Consider the following 18,298-nt stretch of genomic DNA (forward strand, 5'->3'; position numbering starts at 1 on the left):
ATCCGTGTCTGCGCAAATCGACATTTGCGAAAATCTGCGTCTGCGCAAATCAACATCTGCGAAAATCCGCGTCTGCAAAAATCGACGTTTGCGAAAATCCGCGTCTGCGAAAATCGACATCTGCGAAAATCCGCGTCTGCGAAAATCGTCGTCTGCGAAAATCCGCATCTGCGCAAATCGGCGTCTCTGCTTGTCACCTGTGTTCTGTGCTACAAATCTGTTTTGTCCTCTTCATATTTTGACAGACTGTCTTCTCTGGTTGCTTATGTTCCATTTCTGCTTTATTATTTCTGCACTTTGTAGCTAAAAAAAAAAAAAAAAAGAGTATAAATCAAAATTTGACTTTTAGTGGTTCCGTAGGATTTAGACCATTTTAAGCATTTTTACACGTAGAAAAAACAACAAAAAAAGTTTTAAAAAAATTTCCCATAGTTAAGCTCTCATTTTTGAAGATTTTGGCTAACTAACTAAATTGCTTTTTTTTTTTTGTCTCATTGCAGGTTGGAGCACATATGGAACCACTAACCATGTTTCTTGCAGGTTTTCATGTTGCTAAAAAAATGAACTTGAATGTTTAACCATTTGTCTTTGAATGCATGTTGCTAAAAAATAAAAATGAACTTGAATGGTTAAACACATTTTTCATTGAATGAATGTTGCTCAAAAACACTCTTGAATGTCATGGATTAAAATCAACTTTCTTTGGAATGCATGCTTAAAACAAAAAAAATCCAATCTTGAATGCCAAGGATCAATTAACCATTACAAATCTCTTTTTCACATGCAATCTAGGTAAAGTTTGATTTTTGAACATTTAAGAAACTTTGTTAAGTTAAAATACAAATTTACAAAAATCAATTTGAGTAGTTCCTTGGACTCACCTCTTTTCTAATCACCCATCAAATATTAACCATTGGTTGCAATCTCAGCGCCATTTATGGGGATGGGTCTACTTGAAAAAGGTGTTAAATGTTCCACAATCTAACTCACTCACTTGGTCTTTGAACGTTTGCTTTAACTTTATCAAAATTCTTAAATGGCCAAAACTCTAGATTAAATCGATCACACTTCAAGTTTGGGCACTAAAATTGAACAACAACTGACGTGGAGAGCCTCCGGGCGCGCGCTTGAAATCGAATCTCACACACTTTTGTTTTGGGCTTAAAACAAACTCACACTCAATCTTGAATGCCTTAAAGAAAATTAATCGATACTTGACGTAGAGGGCCTCCAGGCGTGCGAGTTTGCTTTTGTTGACCCTAACTCTTCTTATTGTTTGCATTCTTCGATCGATTTACTTTTGTTGGCGCTTCAAGTTGGAATTGAACATTGTCTCTTAAACATGAGTGCTTGCAAAGTCTAGATTAGCACACATAAGAGTCAGTTGGTAAAAAAACAAGCGTGTTTTTTAGCCCAAGGTCATTCGAGTCTTCTCTCCCCTTGTCGTCTTTCGAGGCCATCTTGGGTGCATAAGATTAGGATCCAAAACCTTGTTTCTTTTTAGGAGGCCTGCTTGGGGATTTCATCACCCCTTGGACGACCTCAACTCCAGCGCTCCGGCGGAGTATAAGAATCGGGAGGTGAATCGAAAGACACCTCTCTTGGGATCAAGATTTTGTCATTCGGGCTAAGCCTCAAGGAACTTTATACCCTTGAGAAGTGAAAGAGGAGAAGTGGGTTACCGCTCCTCTCGGCTGTGTGACATCCTTTTGGTCTCATCTACGGATTTGGGCCTCACGTACCTTGCGTATATCGAGGACTCCCTAGCTAAACCAATTGTCAGCCTTGCAGAAAATCATCTAAGATGTTAATGTGTTTGGAGTGACTGATCGAAACATTTGTAGAACATACACACTCCTTGGCGCAAGTATCACACTCTGAGAACCACAAACTTCTATCTGGGTGTTCTTATCTATTGCTTGTTTTTATTTTACTTGTTGAATGAATGTTTGCCAAACTTGGTCAATCCTAGCTTAGGGCACACTTAGCGTAGTCACTGCCTATTTTGGAAGTTGAACAAGTTGAAGCAAAACAACTGAGATTTTTCCCAAAGCCAAGCAAATTCAGGAATTTATGTCGGAATAACCCAAACCCAAACAGAAGTTTCACAAGGTCAAACTCAAGCCATCTCTAGCATACCAAGAACTTTCAGCCAAGAGAAAAGAAATAACACCAAGCCCACGAATTTCCAAACTCCACAAAGCAGAGGACAAAGCTACCGACGAAGCACTTCAAGAGGCCTGGTTAGAGCGCACCATCAAATTTAGCCAACATCCAGGAGTTAATCCTACTTATGCCTTACCAACTAGGCATGATTTCTATGATTAGACACCCTTGTTTCTCCACATCTTCTTGGATAAGCTTCACTCTAGAGTAATCTTTGTAGAAAAGCCAGCCATCTTAGCTTATCCCCTTAAGCATTATTAGCTCATCCATCTCATTTAGAATCATACCATCTAGCTAGTAATCGAAAATCTGCACATCTAAGCTTTCAAAATTGTTGTCACCTTGCTAAAAGTTTGCCATTCCTAAAATCTTCCAAATCCACCAATCTCACCAAGGTTATCCCTTTGACAGAGCTTTGTCTAAGGTAATCTAGCTTTGTCACTTGTTATCCCTCATCACCTTGAGCTAAAAGTTGGGATTCGCAAGTGGTCAATCTCGTGTTCTTCCTAAAGGATCATCAGTCTATCCTTAAGTTGACACAATCACCACCAAGCTTGCACATAGGAAAGCAGACCTTTTGTGCTTTGACAACATATCTTTGAAGTTAGAATCCCCAACCCGATCCTCCTTAGGTTTTGTCATATAGCTTTGCCTCAACCTAGGAAATCATTTGCATAGAAAAGCCTTCCCCCTTTTGTATCCATCAGCATTATTGCATCTCATCCCTAGGAGCATTTTTCATGCCACCCGTCACTCGCTTAGCCAAGAAGAAAGAAACAATGGAGCCCTATCATTTGGATCGAACAGCCTCACCCCCCTTGAGCACTCAGCCATCCTTCAGCCTAGAGCAAGCTATGCCATCACCTACTGACATTGAAGCTTTCATGAACCAACCAGGAAATGCAGTATTGGTAAACGCCATTATAGACAAAAACAAAGAGACAATCATGGCTAATTTTCGAAGGGACAATGTAGGAACCTTTGACTTTGGAAGACCCCCTCCATTATCAGATCCATCTCACCCATTGTTTGGGCAGCTACCACCACCCATAGGCTTTTATGATCCAAATTATCCTCAATATATTCCAAAAGAAGAGCCTCCAGCCAATCCATATGACCCAACAGACCCAAACATACCATCATCCACCCAAGTTGAAATCTCCATGCCGCAAGCCAACCCAGCCACCACCACTCCATCCTTGGTTCATACCTCTCCACTCCAAACCCCCTTTACCCAAAACATCTCACCGTTCACCCCCTTCACTATTGCTGCTGCTCCCACACCTAGCCTTCCAAATCCACCCATCTCCCAAATTAGTGCTAGCATCTTTGGCCAACCTCAGCAATATACAACAGGGATGCCACCCATGGAGCCAAGTAATCAACCTTTCATCGCCCCCAGCTTGTTCACCACAGCCCAAAGCATAATCCCATCATTTCCATTAGGTCTCGGGAGCTCAATACCACCAGCCACAAATCCACAAGCCACTACCTTCACTCCACAAAGCTATCAAAACCCACAAGCTACTGCCAATCTTCTACCAAGCTCCCAAGTGACCCCAGCTCCCACCACCACTCTACCAAGCTTCCAAATCCAGCCACAAAGCTATCAATCCCCATCAGTTCCATTCTCAAGCTTTCAATTCCCACCACCTCCACCACCAACTAATCCATTACCTCCAATTACCAACTACTTTTCAATGCCACTTCTAGGAGGTAATCCACCACCCCAGCCAACCACCAATTATTTGCAGATACCATCCCAAATGGGGGCACAACCCACATATATTGGTCAAACCCCACAAGCCCTCCGATCCTTTCCCCAAGCCTCACAACCATCTTATACCTTACCTCCACAAAGCAATCCATTTATCCCACAACCAGCTTATGTTCCTCAATCCCAACCTCAAATCCCATATCAACAGCAAGCCTCGCAGCACATGCAGCAATATGCGCCGCCTCCCCCTCAACAACCCGTCATCCACCATGCAGCTGCCCAAACAATGTACAATCCCTATCAGCAAATCCCTCACAGCCATCCATATTCAGTGGCCCCATCCAGCACATACCTACCTCAAGGCACTCCTACATTGGGGGCACCCCAACCATCACCTATCAATTCAGAGTGGGAGCAAATGAAGACAGCTCTGAAAGCCATCCAAGAAGGGAATGATCCAAAGACATTCAAGTTTGAGAATGTGTGTCCTTACCCATTTGACAGAGCCATTACCACGACACCATTTCCCAAACACTTTGAGGTACCTAAATTTGACAAATTCAGAGGAAAAGGAGACCCTGTCACACATATCAAAGAATTTTACATGCATTGCCAGGACGTGGCATACAATGATGTCTTCCTCTTGCGCCTTTTTCCCAAAAGCTTGGCTGGACCAGCTCTTGAATGGTTTTATAGAATCCCCTATGGCACAATTAAAAACTTTGCTGAATTATCTGAGGCATTTGTAGCCCAATATGCCCATCTGAGGCATTTGTAGCCCAATATGGACCACCCGCATATCCTGCACCTTGCCAGAACGCCATGTGGTGAAAATGTTTATTGATAATGCACATCCCAGCTTGGCTCACCACATGACCATGAACTGTTTGCAGACCTATAAGGATATCAAAGAGAAAGGAATGATCCTTGAGCAAGGACTCATCAAAGATGATGTGGTAAAGATTTACAAAGAGGCCAACCAAAATCAATCACATTCCAATGACAAGTCTAGGTATTGGAACAAAAACAAGCATGTTGCAACAGATGGGGTTACTGACACCAGACATGTGAATATCGTTGGTCCTTCTCAAAACCAGTCTAACCCACCATATCAAACAAACAACCAACAAGCTACCAATTACCAACAACGAAATAACCAAAGCTATCAAAACCACAATACAAGACCCAACTTTCAAGGGTCTAACAATCAAGCTAATGCCATCAATGTAGCTGCAGGGCAAAAGCCCAGATTCCAACCTGCACCTAGAAACTATACACCCCTTGGTGAGCCATTGGATGTTATTTTTGAGAAATTGGCTAAGGAAAACCTCATCAAATTTCCTCCTACCCAGCAAATTGATCCAAGCCAATCCAAAGCTGCATGGTACAAAGACAATGAGTATTGCAAGTTCCATAGGGTAAACGGTCACACCACCCTCAGATGCATGAAACTGAAAGACTATGTGCAAGACCTCATTGATCGGAAGGAAATCACTGTTGGTGCCCAAACCTCTCCCAATGCAGGCTTACAGATTTATCAAAATGCTTTTCCTCCACACAACAACCAAAATCTTGGAAAAGCACCTATCCAAAACAACACCAACAACCGCCAGCCAAACCAACAGCATGGGAAGAACAATGACCACACTTCATCCTATATAGACTATGGTAGCCTTATAGGTTGTATATCTGAGAAAGAGCCTTCTGTCAATGTTATCAATATCCGAGGACCAGACAATGAGTGTGCGGTCACCACTCGAAGAGCACGATTTAACATCGCAGGCCCACCAGTTTCATCAACACCATCAGCTCCATCAAAAAGCCGGTACAATATCTTGGAACACCTTGGGAACATGCCAGCCCAAATATCCATTTTAGACCTCCGCACTAGTCCTGTGTACAAAGACATCCTTGACAGTGCTCTCATAGAATCCCGTGTCCCTTCCGATATCAATGCTACTGATTTTCGTAATCTTGTTGGACACCTTTCATCCTCATGTGCCCTATCTTTCAAACCCACCGACATACCCGCGGTTGAGCCAGATCACACCCTTCCGCTTCGCATAGCCATCATGGTATCCAATTTTGCTGTGAAAAGAGTAATGATAGATAATGGATCAGCCTTGAACATTTGCACCCTAAAATTCATAAAACAAGCTGGGTATACTGAGGCAGATATGATCAGTGAGGTTATCACCATCAAAGCTTATGACAACTTGGAAAGGACCACGGAAGGGACTATTTTGCTACCAATCAAGGTTGGGCCAGTCATTCAAGAGACAGTTTGCCATGTTGTTGATCTAAACCTACCATTTAACATCCTCCTCGGTCGCCCATAGATTCATGCTATGAAGGCCGTTCCATCCACCTACCATCAGTGCATCAAATTTTCGCATCAAGGCACTAAGGTAACCATCCATGCCGATCCAGAACCCTTTGCTTACTGCAATGCGGTTGAAGCTTCATATACAAACCATTGCCCTGGAATAGACATCGGCACAGCCATCGCCAGCTCATCCCACACTTGTAATGACGCAGAAACCATCCTTGCCTCCACCCTATCTACTGTAAAGATCAACAACAAAGGATGTGGAGAATATAGTCTATCAGATGCATTTGCTGTCGGAGCAATCCCACTTGATCCACATACCCATGGACGGCCAACATATCACAAAGCTAAGGAGATTCCACCTCCTCGATACAAACAGTTTGGCCCAACCACCTTTGTGTCCTCAAAAACCCCTCTTCATGAGGAGCTCACTCCAGATATCAACAATTGGCTACATAAGGATGCACCTCCAAGAAATCAAGCACGCTTTGATCACTTCAGCCAGAAGTATCCCCAACAACATAAGCTCGTCACTGAAAAATGGAACTATCAAGGAGGTGGACTAGGACCAGAAGAAAGGGGGATGCAATGTCCCATCGAAGCACATGATTGGGAAATAAAGTCAGGTCTTGGCTTTGGCATACCCACAACTGGGGGCACCAACGAGAATGGTCACGCTTTTTCGAACATCCACCGCGATCTTGTCAAAATCGAAGACATTCCTGAGAAAGTTGAAAAGAGAGCCTATGATGATATCCCAGACCAGATCTTCCTAGGAGACTCTGTTCTCCGAGAACTATCCATCCATCTCATTGACCTACCACTTGCTCATCCACAACTCATAGATTGGGACCAACCAAGTGTCATACATATTGATGAGTTCGCATCAGAGGAAGCGCTTCTAAGATTCATGGGAGCTGAAACTCCTCATAAGAAGACAAAGCCAGATTCTGCCTACATCTACAAGCTAGATCCCAAGGGATATTTTGGAGAAAATCCCCAACCTAGTTTCGATACACCCAAAACTGGAATTAAGGTAAATCTGGGACTAGCTAAGGCAGCGAAGAGAACCCCTCAGCAAGAAAATCCCGAGCCACAAGCAGAACATGAGGATTTAGTATTGCCTCCTCAAGATAATCGACCAGAGGTGTCTTCTATTCTAATAGAGGATACTAGAGAAGTCAACATTGGTTCTTCAGAGATCCCTAGAATTGTTCACATTGCTGCATCCCTATCACAAGACCAAGCTGACCTCCTCTTTGAGGTTTTACGAGAGAACATTGGCCGATTTGCATGGTCATATCAGGACATGCCAGGACTTGATCCAAAGCTTGTAGTTCATCATCTTGCAGTCGATCCAAAGATCAAGCCCGTCAGACAAAAGCTTAGAAAAATGCACCCCAAGGTGGCATTACTAGTCAAAGCTGAACTAGAAAGAATGTTAGCTGCTAAGGTTATCCGACCTATCGACTACTCAAAATGGATCTCCAACATGGTCCCTGTCACTAAGCCTTCCGATGACATCAGAATCTGCACTGATTTTAGAGATCTTAACAAAGCTTGTCCAAAGGATGATTTTCCCTTGCCCAACATAGATATGATTGTAGATCTTACAGCTGGACATGAAATTCTATCCCTTATGGATGGATTTTCCGGGTATAATCAGATCAAGATTGCAGAAGAGGACCAGCATAAGACAGCATTCAATACCCCTTGGGGAACCTTTTGCTACACCATGATGCCTTTTGGCCTAAAGAATGCTGGGGCTACCTATCAAAGAGCTATGACAGCCATTTTCCATGATCTTATCCATAGCATTTTGGAAGATTATGTAGACGATATCCTAGTCAAATCTCACACCTTCATGGATCATCTTGCTGACCTGGAAAAAGTCTTTGATAGGTTGGCCCAATATCATCTCATGCTAAATCCCAAGAAGTGTGTCTTTGGGGTCACATCTGGCAAGCTTCTAGGCTTCATAGTTTCTAAACGGGGTATAGAGATCGACCCCAAAAAGGTCAAGGCTATCTTAGACATGCCTCCTCCCCAGACACTGCGACAGCTTCGCTCTCTTCAGGGAAAACTTCAATCTGTCCGGCATTTCATCTCCCAACTTGCAGATAAGTGTACACCATTTTCACACTTGCTAAAGAAGAATGAGAACTTCAAGTGGGATCTTTTATGTCAGCGCAGCTTCGATCAGCTCAAGCAATATCTCACCAATCCCCCTATCTTGGTTCCACCAGTTCCTGGTCGTCCCTTGATCTTGTATATATCAGCAACACCTACTGCTCTAGGGGCACTTCTAGCACAACATGATGATTATAGCAGAGAGAGAGCCATCTACTATATCAGTAGAACCCTAGTTGGTTATGAACTCAATTACACTCCTATGGAAAAAGCTTGTTTGGCAGTTGTTTTCTCAACTCAAAAGCTTCGCCACTACATGCTAAGTCATACCATCCAACTAGTCTCCAAGATTGACCCTCTCAAGTATATGCTCTCCAGAACAGCACTTACAGGCCGTTTGGCCAAATGGGTTATGCTACTAAGTGAGTTTGACATCCAGTATGTGGACAGAAAGGCAATCAAAGGGCAAGCTATAGCAGATCACCTAGCTGATGCACCTCTAGTAGATGCATATCCTTTGCTCACAGAATTTCCAGATGAGCATATCTGCCTAATTGAAGAACAGCCCCCATGGAAGCTTTATTTTGATGGCTCATACACCTCTCATGGATCAGGGGCAGGAATATTATTAGTTACACCTCAAGGAGATTACATTCCAAAAGCCTTCAAACTACAATTCCCTAGCACCAACAATATAGCAGAATATGAAGCTCTTGTAGCAGGATTAAAAATAGCTGCAGAATGGAATATCACTGAGTTACAAGTCTTTGGTGATTCCCAACTCATTATCAAACAAGTCTTAAATGAATATCAAACCAAAGATGAAAAGCTATTACCCTACAAAGAGCTAGTTGATCAGCTGACCCAGCATTTTACAAAGCTTCAGTTTACACAAGTGCCTCGAATGCAGAACAAGGCAGCAGATGCCATGGCCACTATCGGCTTGCTCTTGGAAATTCCCCAAGAAGCTACGCAGTATGAGTTTTTAGTTGAGCAGCTCCTCACACCTGCCTATGCGAATGAGGATTCAAACCGTGTTTGTATCTTGGTTGGTCCCCAATCCCCTTGGTACCATGAAATTCACGCTTACCTTAACGATGGTATCATATCCCCTCACCTCACACGTACCCAACGCCAGAACCTCATTCGAAAATCATCCCGCTATGTTATCATAGCCAATGCCCTATATCGTCGGGGTTATCACGATACTCTCTCTCGATGTTTAGATGAAAATGAGGCCGCGATGGCATTAAAAGAAGTACATTCCGGACTTTGCGGTGCCCACACGAGTGGTATTGTCCTAGCACGACAAATCCTTAGAGCAGGCTACTATTGGCCTACCATTGAAGAAGACTCTTGTGACTTTGTCAGAAAGTGTCTCCCATGTCAGGAGCATGCAAATCTTGTGCACGCTCCAGCACAGGATCTACAGCCTATTGCACCACCTTGGCCTTTCGCTTGTTGGGGCCTTGATCTAGTTGGAACTATCACCCCTCTCTCATCTGATGGACATAAATGGATAATAACAGCTACAGACTATTTCACTAAGTGGGTGGAAGCAGTCCCCCTAGTCTCAGCTACAGGAGTTCAAGTCTCCAAGTTCATCTTGTACCACATTGTTTGCCGCTTCGGCATCCCATCCACCATCTTCACTGACCACGGAGGTAACTTTGAAAATCTCAACATGGAAGAATTATGCACTTCCCTCCGCATCCATCACCGCTTTTCTAGCCCATATTTCCCACAAGGTAACGGCCAGGCAGAGGCAACTAATAAAACCCTCCTCAAAATCCTAAAGAAAGTTGTCAATGATTCCGGCCGTGATTGGCACCTTCAAATAAATCCGGCTCTATGGGCCTATCGAACTTCCTTCCGTACATCCACAGGCACAACTCCATACTCCCTAGTCTATGGTGCCGAAGCGGTATTACCTATAGAAGTTGAACTTCCCTCACTACGCATATCTTTGCGAGGGCAAATCTCAGATGAAGAATACAGAGTAGCTCGACTCACCCAGCTAGATCTCTTAGAAGAGAAGAGACAACAAGCCTATGACCATCTCACAGTCTATCAAACTCGTCTCAAAAGGAATTTCAACAAGAAGGTGCTCCCACGACACTTTCAGCCAGGTGACATGGTCCTCAAAGAAAATATGAAAGTCCAAGCAGATCGAGAAAAGAAAGGCAAGTTTGAACCTACATGGCTTGGTCCCTATGTGGTTACTGCCTCCTTTGGCTCCGGAGCCTATCAATTATCTACACCAGAAGGAGAACTCTTGAATGATCCCACTAACATCATTCATCTCAAGAAGTTCTATGCTTGAAGATCCTTGGTATACCCAGCTTTTGAAAAAATACAAAAAAAAAAATAGTAAAAAGAAATAAGCGTCCAATGGTGAAAACTTGGCAATTCAAGCGCCTTGGATAGGTACCTTGGTGAAAACCTGGTAATTCAGGCGCCTTGTGTGCTAAAGACTAATCCATTATCTATCACTATCCTATCCCTCATCCATCCACCCACCATCCCATAAAACACCTGCTTGTTCCCTTGGTGTTCCAATCAAATATCCAAAATCTGATGGAGCTGTCAATACCTCCTGTACAACTTGTAAATCTTGTACCAAAGCTTGTATTATACCTTGTAAATCTTGTACCATACCTTGTATATATTCGAATCTTGTCCAAAGCTTGTACCATATTCCATCTTGTAAATGATCTTGTATCCTATCTTGTATCCTATCACATGCACACACAGAATCCCATTTTCCTTAAACTTTTCACAAACCATCTACCTATCCACCTATCAACTATTATAGACACCTCATCCTTCACAAACATTTCCATCTCACAAAAAACCAAAACATGAACAAACTTGTACATTTGTAACATATCTTGGTCTGTCAGCTTGTACATCCTCTTTAGCTTAGTATCATTGTATCTATCCGGCTTTCGTGTTAGTTCATCCTTGGTCAACATCTTGCACACATCGCACACCTTGGTTAGATATTCCAATGCATCCTTTAGCTAGATCTCCTGTCACCAAAGTGTTATCCTTCTTAGTTCAGCTTGCCAGACGCATCACTCATCCCGATCCATCAGCTTAGGTGCTCTCCGAAAGGTCCTTGCAGGATATAGCTTTCCTCATGTCTAATCTTGGTCCGTTAGTACCTCGTCCTACCCATCTCGTTGGCAAACAGTTCTCTTTTGGATTTTCACTTTCTTTTGATTTGGGATCTTCCCTTTTGGGTCTTGAAATATCTTTTCCAAGCAATCTCCTTGTTCCCTCCTCAAGGTTGCCATGATCTTCCATATCATGGTATGCTGCGAATGGGGCAATTAGAGCGTAAGGTCTTGATCAGGTCTTTTGCTTGTTTTCTTTTTCTGCTTGTGGGTTACCTAGTGTCGTTTCCACGCTGCTTCCTCTGGGATTCATGTGTGATACTGGGGCAATCCTTGTGTGTTTGTTTTGAGTCAGTTCGTCAGTCCTCTGGACGGTTGGTAAAAAGGCCTTGATGTTCTTGGTAACCCTGGCAATTAACCAACAGTCTTATAGCAAATCTAGTGCTCAACTACATGGTGGTACTTCTCTTTGAAGTATCCCCCCGCTCAAAAAGCTTCAATGGATTCCCTTCATCTCCATTATCCCCCCATCCATATCCTACATCTGTCGCTCCTACCCCAGCTTATGCATCAGTATCTCTTTGAATCACTCCTCACGCTTAGCTTTAGGGATCCAACAATCAAATCAATCCACCAAGCCTCATCTTTCGAGATCCACAATCCTAGTCTTAGGGATCCCCGAAACCCATCTTCTGCCAATCTGACTCTTTGAAATCTTGTTGCATCAGCTTTATCATTCTATCATCCATCTCACTACCATGGATTCCTTTTATAGCGCTCCGCTCCTCCATCTCCCCCCCCCCCCAATCCTGGAAAGTCTTAAGCTTGCTTTACTATTGTGCCTCTGATTTCCCTTTATCATTCTCCCGTAGTGAGAGTTTGAGCTAATTCAGCCCCTTCTCTTCGCCAACCTGCGTCTCAACTCGCCTCAATTTCTTGTACTTTTCAAGAAGTCGTCGAGCCTCATTTCTCTCCCCATCGCCTTCTTGAGGGGGCATCATCTAAGTCTAGTCTCTCCTCTTCTTATCCGAGACTGGGGCAACCTTGTTGCTAAAACATCTTCCTCATGTCGTCTTCATTCAAATTTCTTTGAAATAGTGTTGTCTCAACACTATGTCAAAGAGGGGCAAAATGTAGACACCTAAATTTGATTACACTATTTTAGTAATCCTATTTAGTTATCTAAAAAGGCATTATTAATTAAATTTCTATTTAATTAATCCTTTGTCATCCCCTAGTTGATTAATTTAATTAATCATCTATAGTCCTAATTAATAAATCAAATAATCTATTATTTATCAATTAAATCCTATTCTTCTATCTAATTCCAAAAATCCCCATTTATTAAATAAATCTATTTGATAAATGAAATCCTCAAATTCAAAAGCCCCTAACTTATTCTCTAATCCTCCATTTAGCCTAATCCACCCCATCCACCCATACTAACCAAGCTTAGCCACTAACTCACCCACCCTCATTAATGCCATCCACTTGCACATCTCTAACATCCCTAATCTAATCCTAAACCCAAGCCTAATCCACCCCCTAATGTTGTCACATTCCTTAAACAAGTTTAAGACTTTCCTAATCCAAACCAAAGTCTCCCCTCAAAAAAACCCAACCACTAAGTCATGAGTGCTCTTACAAAACATAAAGACTCTTACAAGCCCACTCATGACTCTTACACCCATCTTCCACACTCTTCTCTCTTCCACACTCATTCCTCTTACATCCCTCTTACATACTCAACCCCACTCATCATGCCTTTAACCAACCCTTTATCCTACCCTCTCACACTCATCCTCCTTGTGACAAGTGTCACCTTCCCATTGGTGCTAAACAAGCACAATCCATGTGCTCTCCTTTGAGTGCATCCTAGCCCTCCTTAAGCCTTCATCCATCCTTGCATCTAAGCCCTCCATCACTCTACCCCTTAGCCTATAAATTGAATCCCATCCCAAGCCATTTCATCAACAATCTTTGAGCTAAAGTTACCATGCTATTTTGAGAACCAAAGCCATCAATATTACCCTTATAATGCCAAATTGGGAGCTCACAAAGCTACCAATTTGCCATTACCCATCTCCATTGAAGCAACTTTTGAGCATCTTGAGCATACATCCACAGCAAAAGGACACATCTACAGAATCAAGAAAGCATGGATTGTTTTCTCTTGTGAGGTTTGCACTTCTTGTTTGCTTTCTTTGTCTAAGCATATATGTGAATTTAGTTTTTGGTTTGTGAATGTTTACTTTATTTGTTAATGTTCTTTGCACACTGATTCTGGTTCTACATGTAGCTTATAGCTCTGGCACTACCTTGATGTACATGAATACTGTATTTAGCAGATTCATTAACCTTTCTTGATGATTCATAGGCATTCATCTAATTCCTTGTGGTCTTTAATTTGTTCAATGCATGATAATATTCTTTAACTTCCTATTGAATGGTTATTGCAGTCAATACTTCAACTCAATCTGTGTCACTATTTCATTTGTAAAGTCGTGTACATTCTATAAGGATAGAATTGGCATCCCATGTTATCTAAGGCAGGGTAATCTAAACTGGGTTGTACCCTAAGTCAAATAGGTTTAAATGAGGCAGGTGGATCAAAAATCAACATGTTTTGTGGCTTCAGCATGACCAATTGCTGCAAGATGGACCTGATACATTGGCCAATATCTCAATCCAAGAACATGACAAGAACATTTTGTTACTATATTGTTTGGTATCTGTAGCTTTCACTAATCAGTTCCCAGTACAATACTGTGGATTTTGAGCTTTAATTGTAAAGAAGAATAAAAGTTGAACAAAGGGTGGGATTTACCAATTTAATCCAAAGCATAATCAGCTTGAGACAGGCAAATAGGCACCAGTATGGAGACAGAGATGCCAATCAAATTAGAGTCCATGAGCAAATGAATAAGATAAAATTAATATATGTATATGTCAGAAATTGAGAATGTTAGGAAGGGGACAGAGGTTCAGTCTTTGTTCCTATAATGAATTTTCCTCGTAACTGTGATCCAAACTCAAAAGTCAAGAACAGCATTTCCAACAACAAAAATATAGATATCACACATGACATTTCCAACTAGAAAAGGCATCTCCAAAGTAACTAACCTTAATATAGAGTACCAGTTCTCTGTAGGGCTGCCATGATAGGCAAAGAATGATCCTTTTGTGGCCCTGCAATGCTCGTAGTATTCCTCCCTTTCAGAGTCGTATAAAACTGCAAATTGGTAATGGGAATGTTGCATTTGCAGATTAAACTCATCCTTGAGTAGATTGAGGTACAACCTGTTAGTGAACAGCACAAATCTGAGAACATTGTATGGAAGCCATAAATCTTTAACAAACTCTTCCCTCAAACTCTCATAGGCATCAGATTTATCAATTGTCAGAAATTTTTGAAGTGATGTTGATAGCATCAATCTTAATTCAAATTCACTTTGACATTTTTGCATATCTGCAACTGGAGGAAATGAATTTATCAGCCCCATCAAGACATCCATCTTCTTATTATCCCTGTTAAATGTCCAGCAATTCTTGACATCATGGTGAATCTGCATTTGGCCAACAGATTGAGTGGTCTGTAATGATTCTGTACTTCTATTTATATCAGTGCTGAAGGACCCAGACCGACCTCTAATTTCACGTTGTCTGAGAAGAAAGGTTGGGTATGGTTCAAAAACATCACGGGCACTTGTTGATGCTGCCATTGCAAGCGAGAGCTCTAATTCAATCAGCTCTGAATTCTCAAGTTCTTGCAGAACTGATGCTCCTACGCCCAACTCTTCATGCCTAAATAAACTGATAAGAAACAAATCAAATGCTTGTTTTCAGTCTGTGAACTAGACAATTTAACTATGTAGAAATTAGTAGTGCCTATCTCCTTCAATCATTTTGGATCAGTTCAAATACATAATCCAAATGCAATGAAATATATGATGTGCAATAAAATGGAGGAGAGCAGAATTTTCATATTTAAGATTTGCATCTGCCAATTTTGTCCTTCCAGAAACAGTTTACAGAATATTAGGTTTATAAGATCTCCACGAGATTGTTTCTCTGTCTCTATTTTCTCTACTAAGTGAAGTTGTCCTTTCACAAGTACAAATGTTCACAGAATGCAAACTAGAATCAAGAAATGGTGTGAAAAATTACATCCAACTGCATTGTAAATTTATAGACGCAGAGCATTCAAACACCTTAAGCAGCTTAAATGACTGGAATCATTTGCCATCATTATACAAGAAGGAACATAATGGAAGTATTGGCTATCAAAATACGACCAGACAATCTAAACAGGGATGGTGGATGGATCATAGAGCAAAGTTTGAAAACCTATCATCGATTAAATTAAGTCATAAAATCTGTTCAAAATACATATGCAATCAAAACCAGAAGTTCATGCGTTGAAGCTATAAAATCTGTTCATCAATTCACTTCCATAATTTTCTTCACGAGCTATCCTCGCATCTTCCCTTCAGGCTTCAATAAATTCAACATTTATGGATGACAATTTCTTTATAGCAATCCAATCACACTTTGATTTACTGGGGATCCAGAAATATGACAAATGTAAACATCACCTCAAAGTGAAATTGTACCTTAATTCAATACTAAATTCTATACTTTTGTAAATGATACTTCAAATCTTAAGCAAACTGGAATCGTTTGATATACTCAGTAAACAAATTATCAAAGATTTCTAAATTTCCAAGACATCTCATAATTTCGTAGGATAAGAAATTGTAAGAATGACACGTACCATAGCTCCGCATCACAGTACCATGATCGCGATAGAGGTGAAAGTTCCTTTTTACAATTGCAACACCAACTACCCAATGTACTCAACCGAATGCCAATGAAAACCAAAAGCCTACTAAAAACATTATTGGACGACCCCTCTGGTGGCAACGTCTGTAAGGGCAAATCATCAGCCGCACCTTTGAAAAATTCCCACACAAGAGCCGGCACCAGGACTTGAGGCCCGTAATGGTGTATGCTATCAAAGCAACATTTAGTAAGAGAAATCTTCATTCTATCATCCCATTCGTCGGGCAGCATATGGGCTGAAGTTTCTACCTGATTACTGAACACTAATACTTCAACTGTACGAAAAGCCTCTGGTGGAAGCTCTTCTTCTATTAACCATAGTCGAGGCTTAAAGTTCAGGGTAATTTTGATAGGTCTACCAAAACAGAACCCCAAAGCCTTAGTGACCTTATCGGATGCCATTATTCCATCAATTTCTATGGACAATTTAATAGAGCCTAAACTCGGATGCACGGAAACAGAACACCATGGTAATATTCTGCCGCCTACAATTGACTTTTCATCTGCTCTGGACAAAGCCTCCACACACTCTACTCTAGCCTCTTCAGCCATCTTGTACAGATATGATGACTTGGCTTCGTTGGATTGCCCTTCGTTTTGAGAACGAGAATCTAAGTTACATATTTTCGGCCTTTTCTTGCACCTGTATTGCCTGAAAACTTGCAGCACGATGTCAAGTACATTGTTGAGGCAATTGTCCCCAATTCTCACTCTCTCTAACTTCTCGTTCAATGTTAGAAGAACTTCTTTGATGGTATCATCCATTTGTTGTCCTTCATCTTCTGATTGTATAGCAACAAAAACAGATGAATCGTTACCAGACGACACATCATGGAAGGTAGTGGGTACAGTGAGCAAAATGGTGTATCCGCCCGTCTCCAGCTTTATGAATTCTTTCTGTATCTCAATTATATTGATAGAAAAAGCCTCTGCGCCTTCCTTGTTCACAGTCATCCATGCATTGACCTTGTCATTCATTGTCTGAGAATAAAATTCGAACGCCATGAAAATAAGTACTCCGCTATATTAGTCTACAAACAATTTAACTTTGAGGTGAAGTAACCAATGTACATGTTCTTTCGGCTGCCTCCCTGAGTGTACTATGACTGGGACAGAAAGTATTATTGAATTGAATATGCGTTTCGGATCTTTCTCACCTCCTTCTTATGCCCCTTTCCAAGAAATGATGAATACCGGATTTTGAAGCCCCGTGTGGAACATTTTCTTTCATTCTAACGTAAGTTGACCTTTCTTTCTAAGAAATTGTCGCGGGCCCTCGTTTGGCAGTGATGTTGTGTTGAAGACTCCTGGTCAAGTCTCTTGGATGGATGAGCAAATCGACTCCATGAACATAATAAAATTTTACTTTCTACCATGAATTTCATGAACATAATAAAATTTTACTTTCTAGCATAAATTTTTTTTTTTTTTAATCAATAAAAGGCAAATGGCTATTATATTAATTTCACAAAGTTGAACAATTTTACAAAACCGCGGGAAAAAGAACAAGGTGTAGAAAACTCCCAGTATTGCCTAGGACCAAAGTTTGGTTTACATACAGATGCCCAAATTGGGACTTTAAGAGTGTATTCCCTATTTTACAAAGATAAATTAGGGGCATGCCCCTTGTTTCAAAAGTTTAAGTCCATTTACAGAAATTGATGAATACACAAAAAGATTGAGAACAAGAAAGGAGATCGACTGTGAATCTTGGACAAGGAAGGCTCAAGATCAAAACATTTTGAAGTATTCATCTACATTAATCAAACACTCCAAGAAACAAGTTAATTCCCCCATCACCCCGTTAGTTATAGAATTACAAAGGGAAAGATTTGTAAGCGTTGACTTTCAACAAATTGAAATCATATGAAAGAAAACTCTAGTAGAAATGCCAACAAAGCCTTCCATGGCCCTTTCACCTCAGACGGAGACAACGAGAGCCCTGATCCATTCAAACCCTACTAGAAAAACATAAAGCACCAAAACCTATATCCC

General features: G+C 41.3%; 1 protein-coding gene across 1 annotated transcript in view; it reads right to left on the minus strand.

The window, feature by feature from the left end:
- The window catches only part of LOC149532238 (uncharacterized), a 124,549-nt gene extending 107,114 nt beyond the window's left edge, over nt 1-17,435 (minus strand). Inside the window, exons 1-2 of the mRNA XM_089810339.1 lie at nt 16,236-17,435; nt 14,585-15,274 (exon numbers count right to left, since the gene is read on the minus strand). Coding sequence (XP_089666465.1) covers nt 14,585-15,274; nt 16,236-17,308 — 1,763 coding nt within the window. The 5' untranslated portion in view covers nt 17,309-17,435. The remainder of the gene's footprint in view (nt 1-14,584; nt 15,275-16,235) is intronic.
- Nucleotides 17,436-18,298: the final 863 nt, after the last annotated feature.

The sequence above is a fragment of the Cupressus sempervirens genome, chromosome 11 (genome assembly GCF_028749045.1).
Source record: "Cupressus sempervirens isolate cs-2001-9-10 chromosome 11, ASM2874904v1, whole genome shotgun sequence".
Classification (NCBI taxonomy): Eukaryota; Viridiplantae; Streptophyta; class Pinopsida; order Cupressales; family Cupressaceae; genus Cupressus; species Cupressus sempervirens.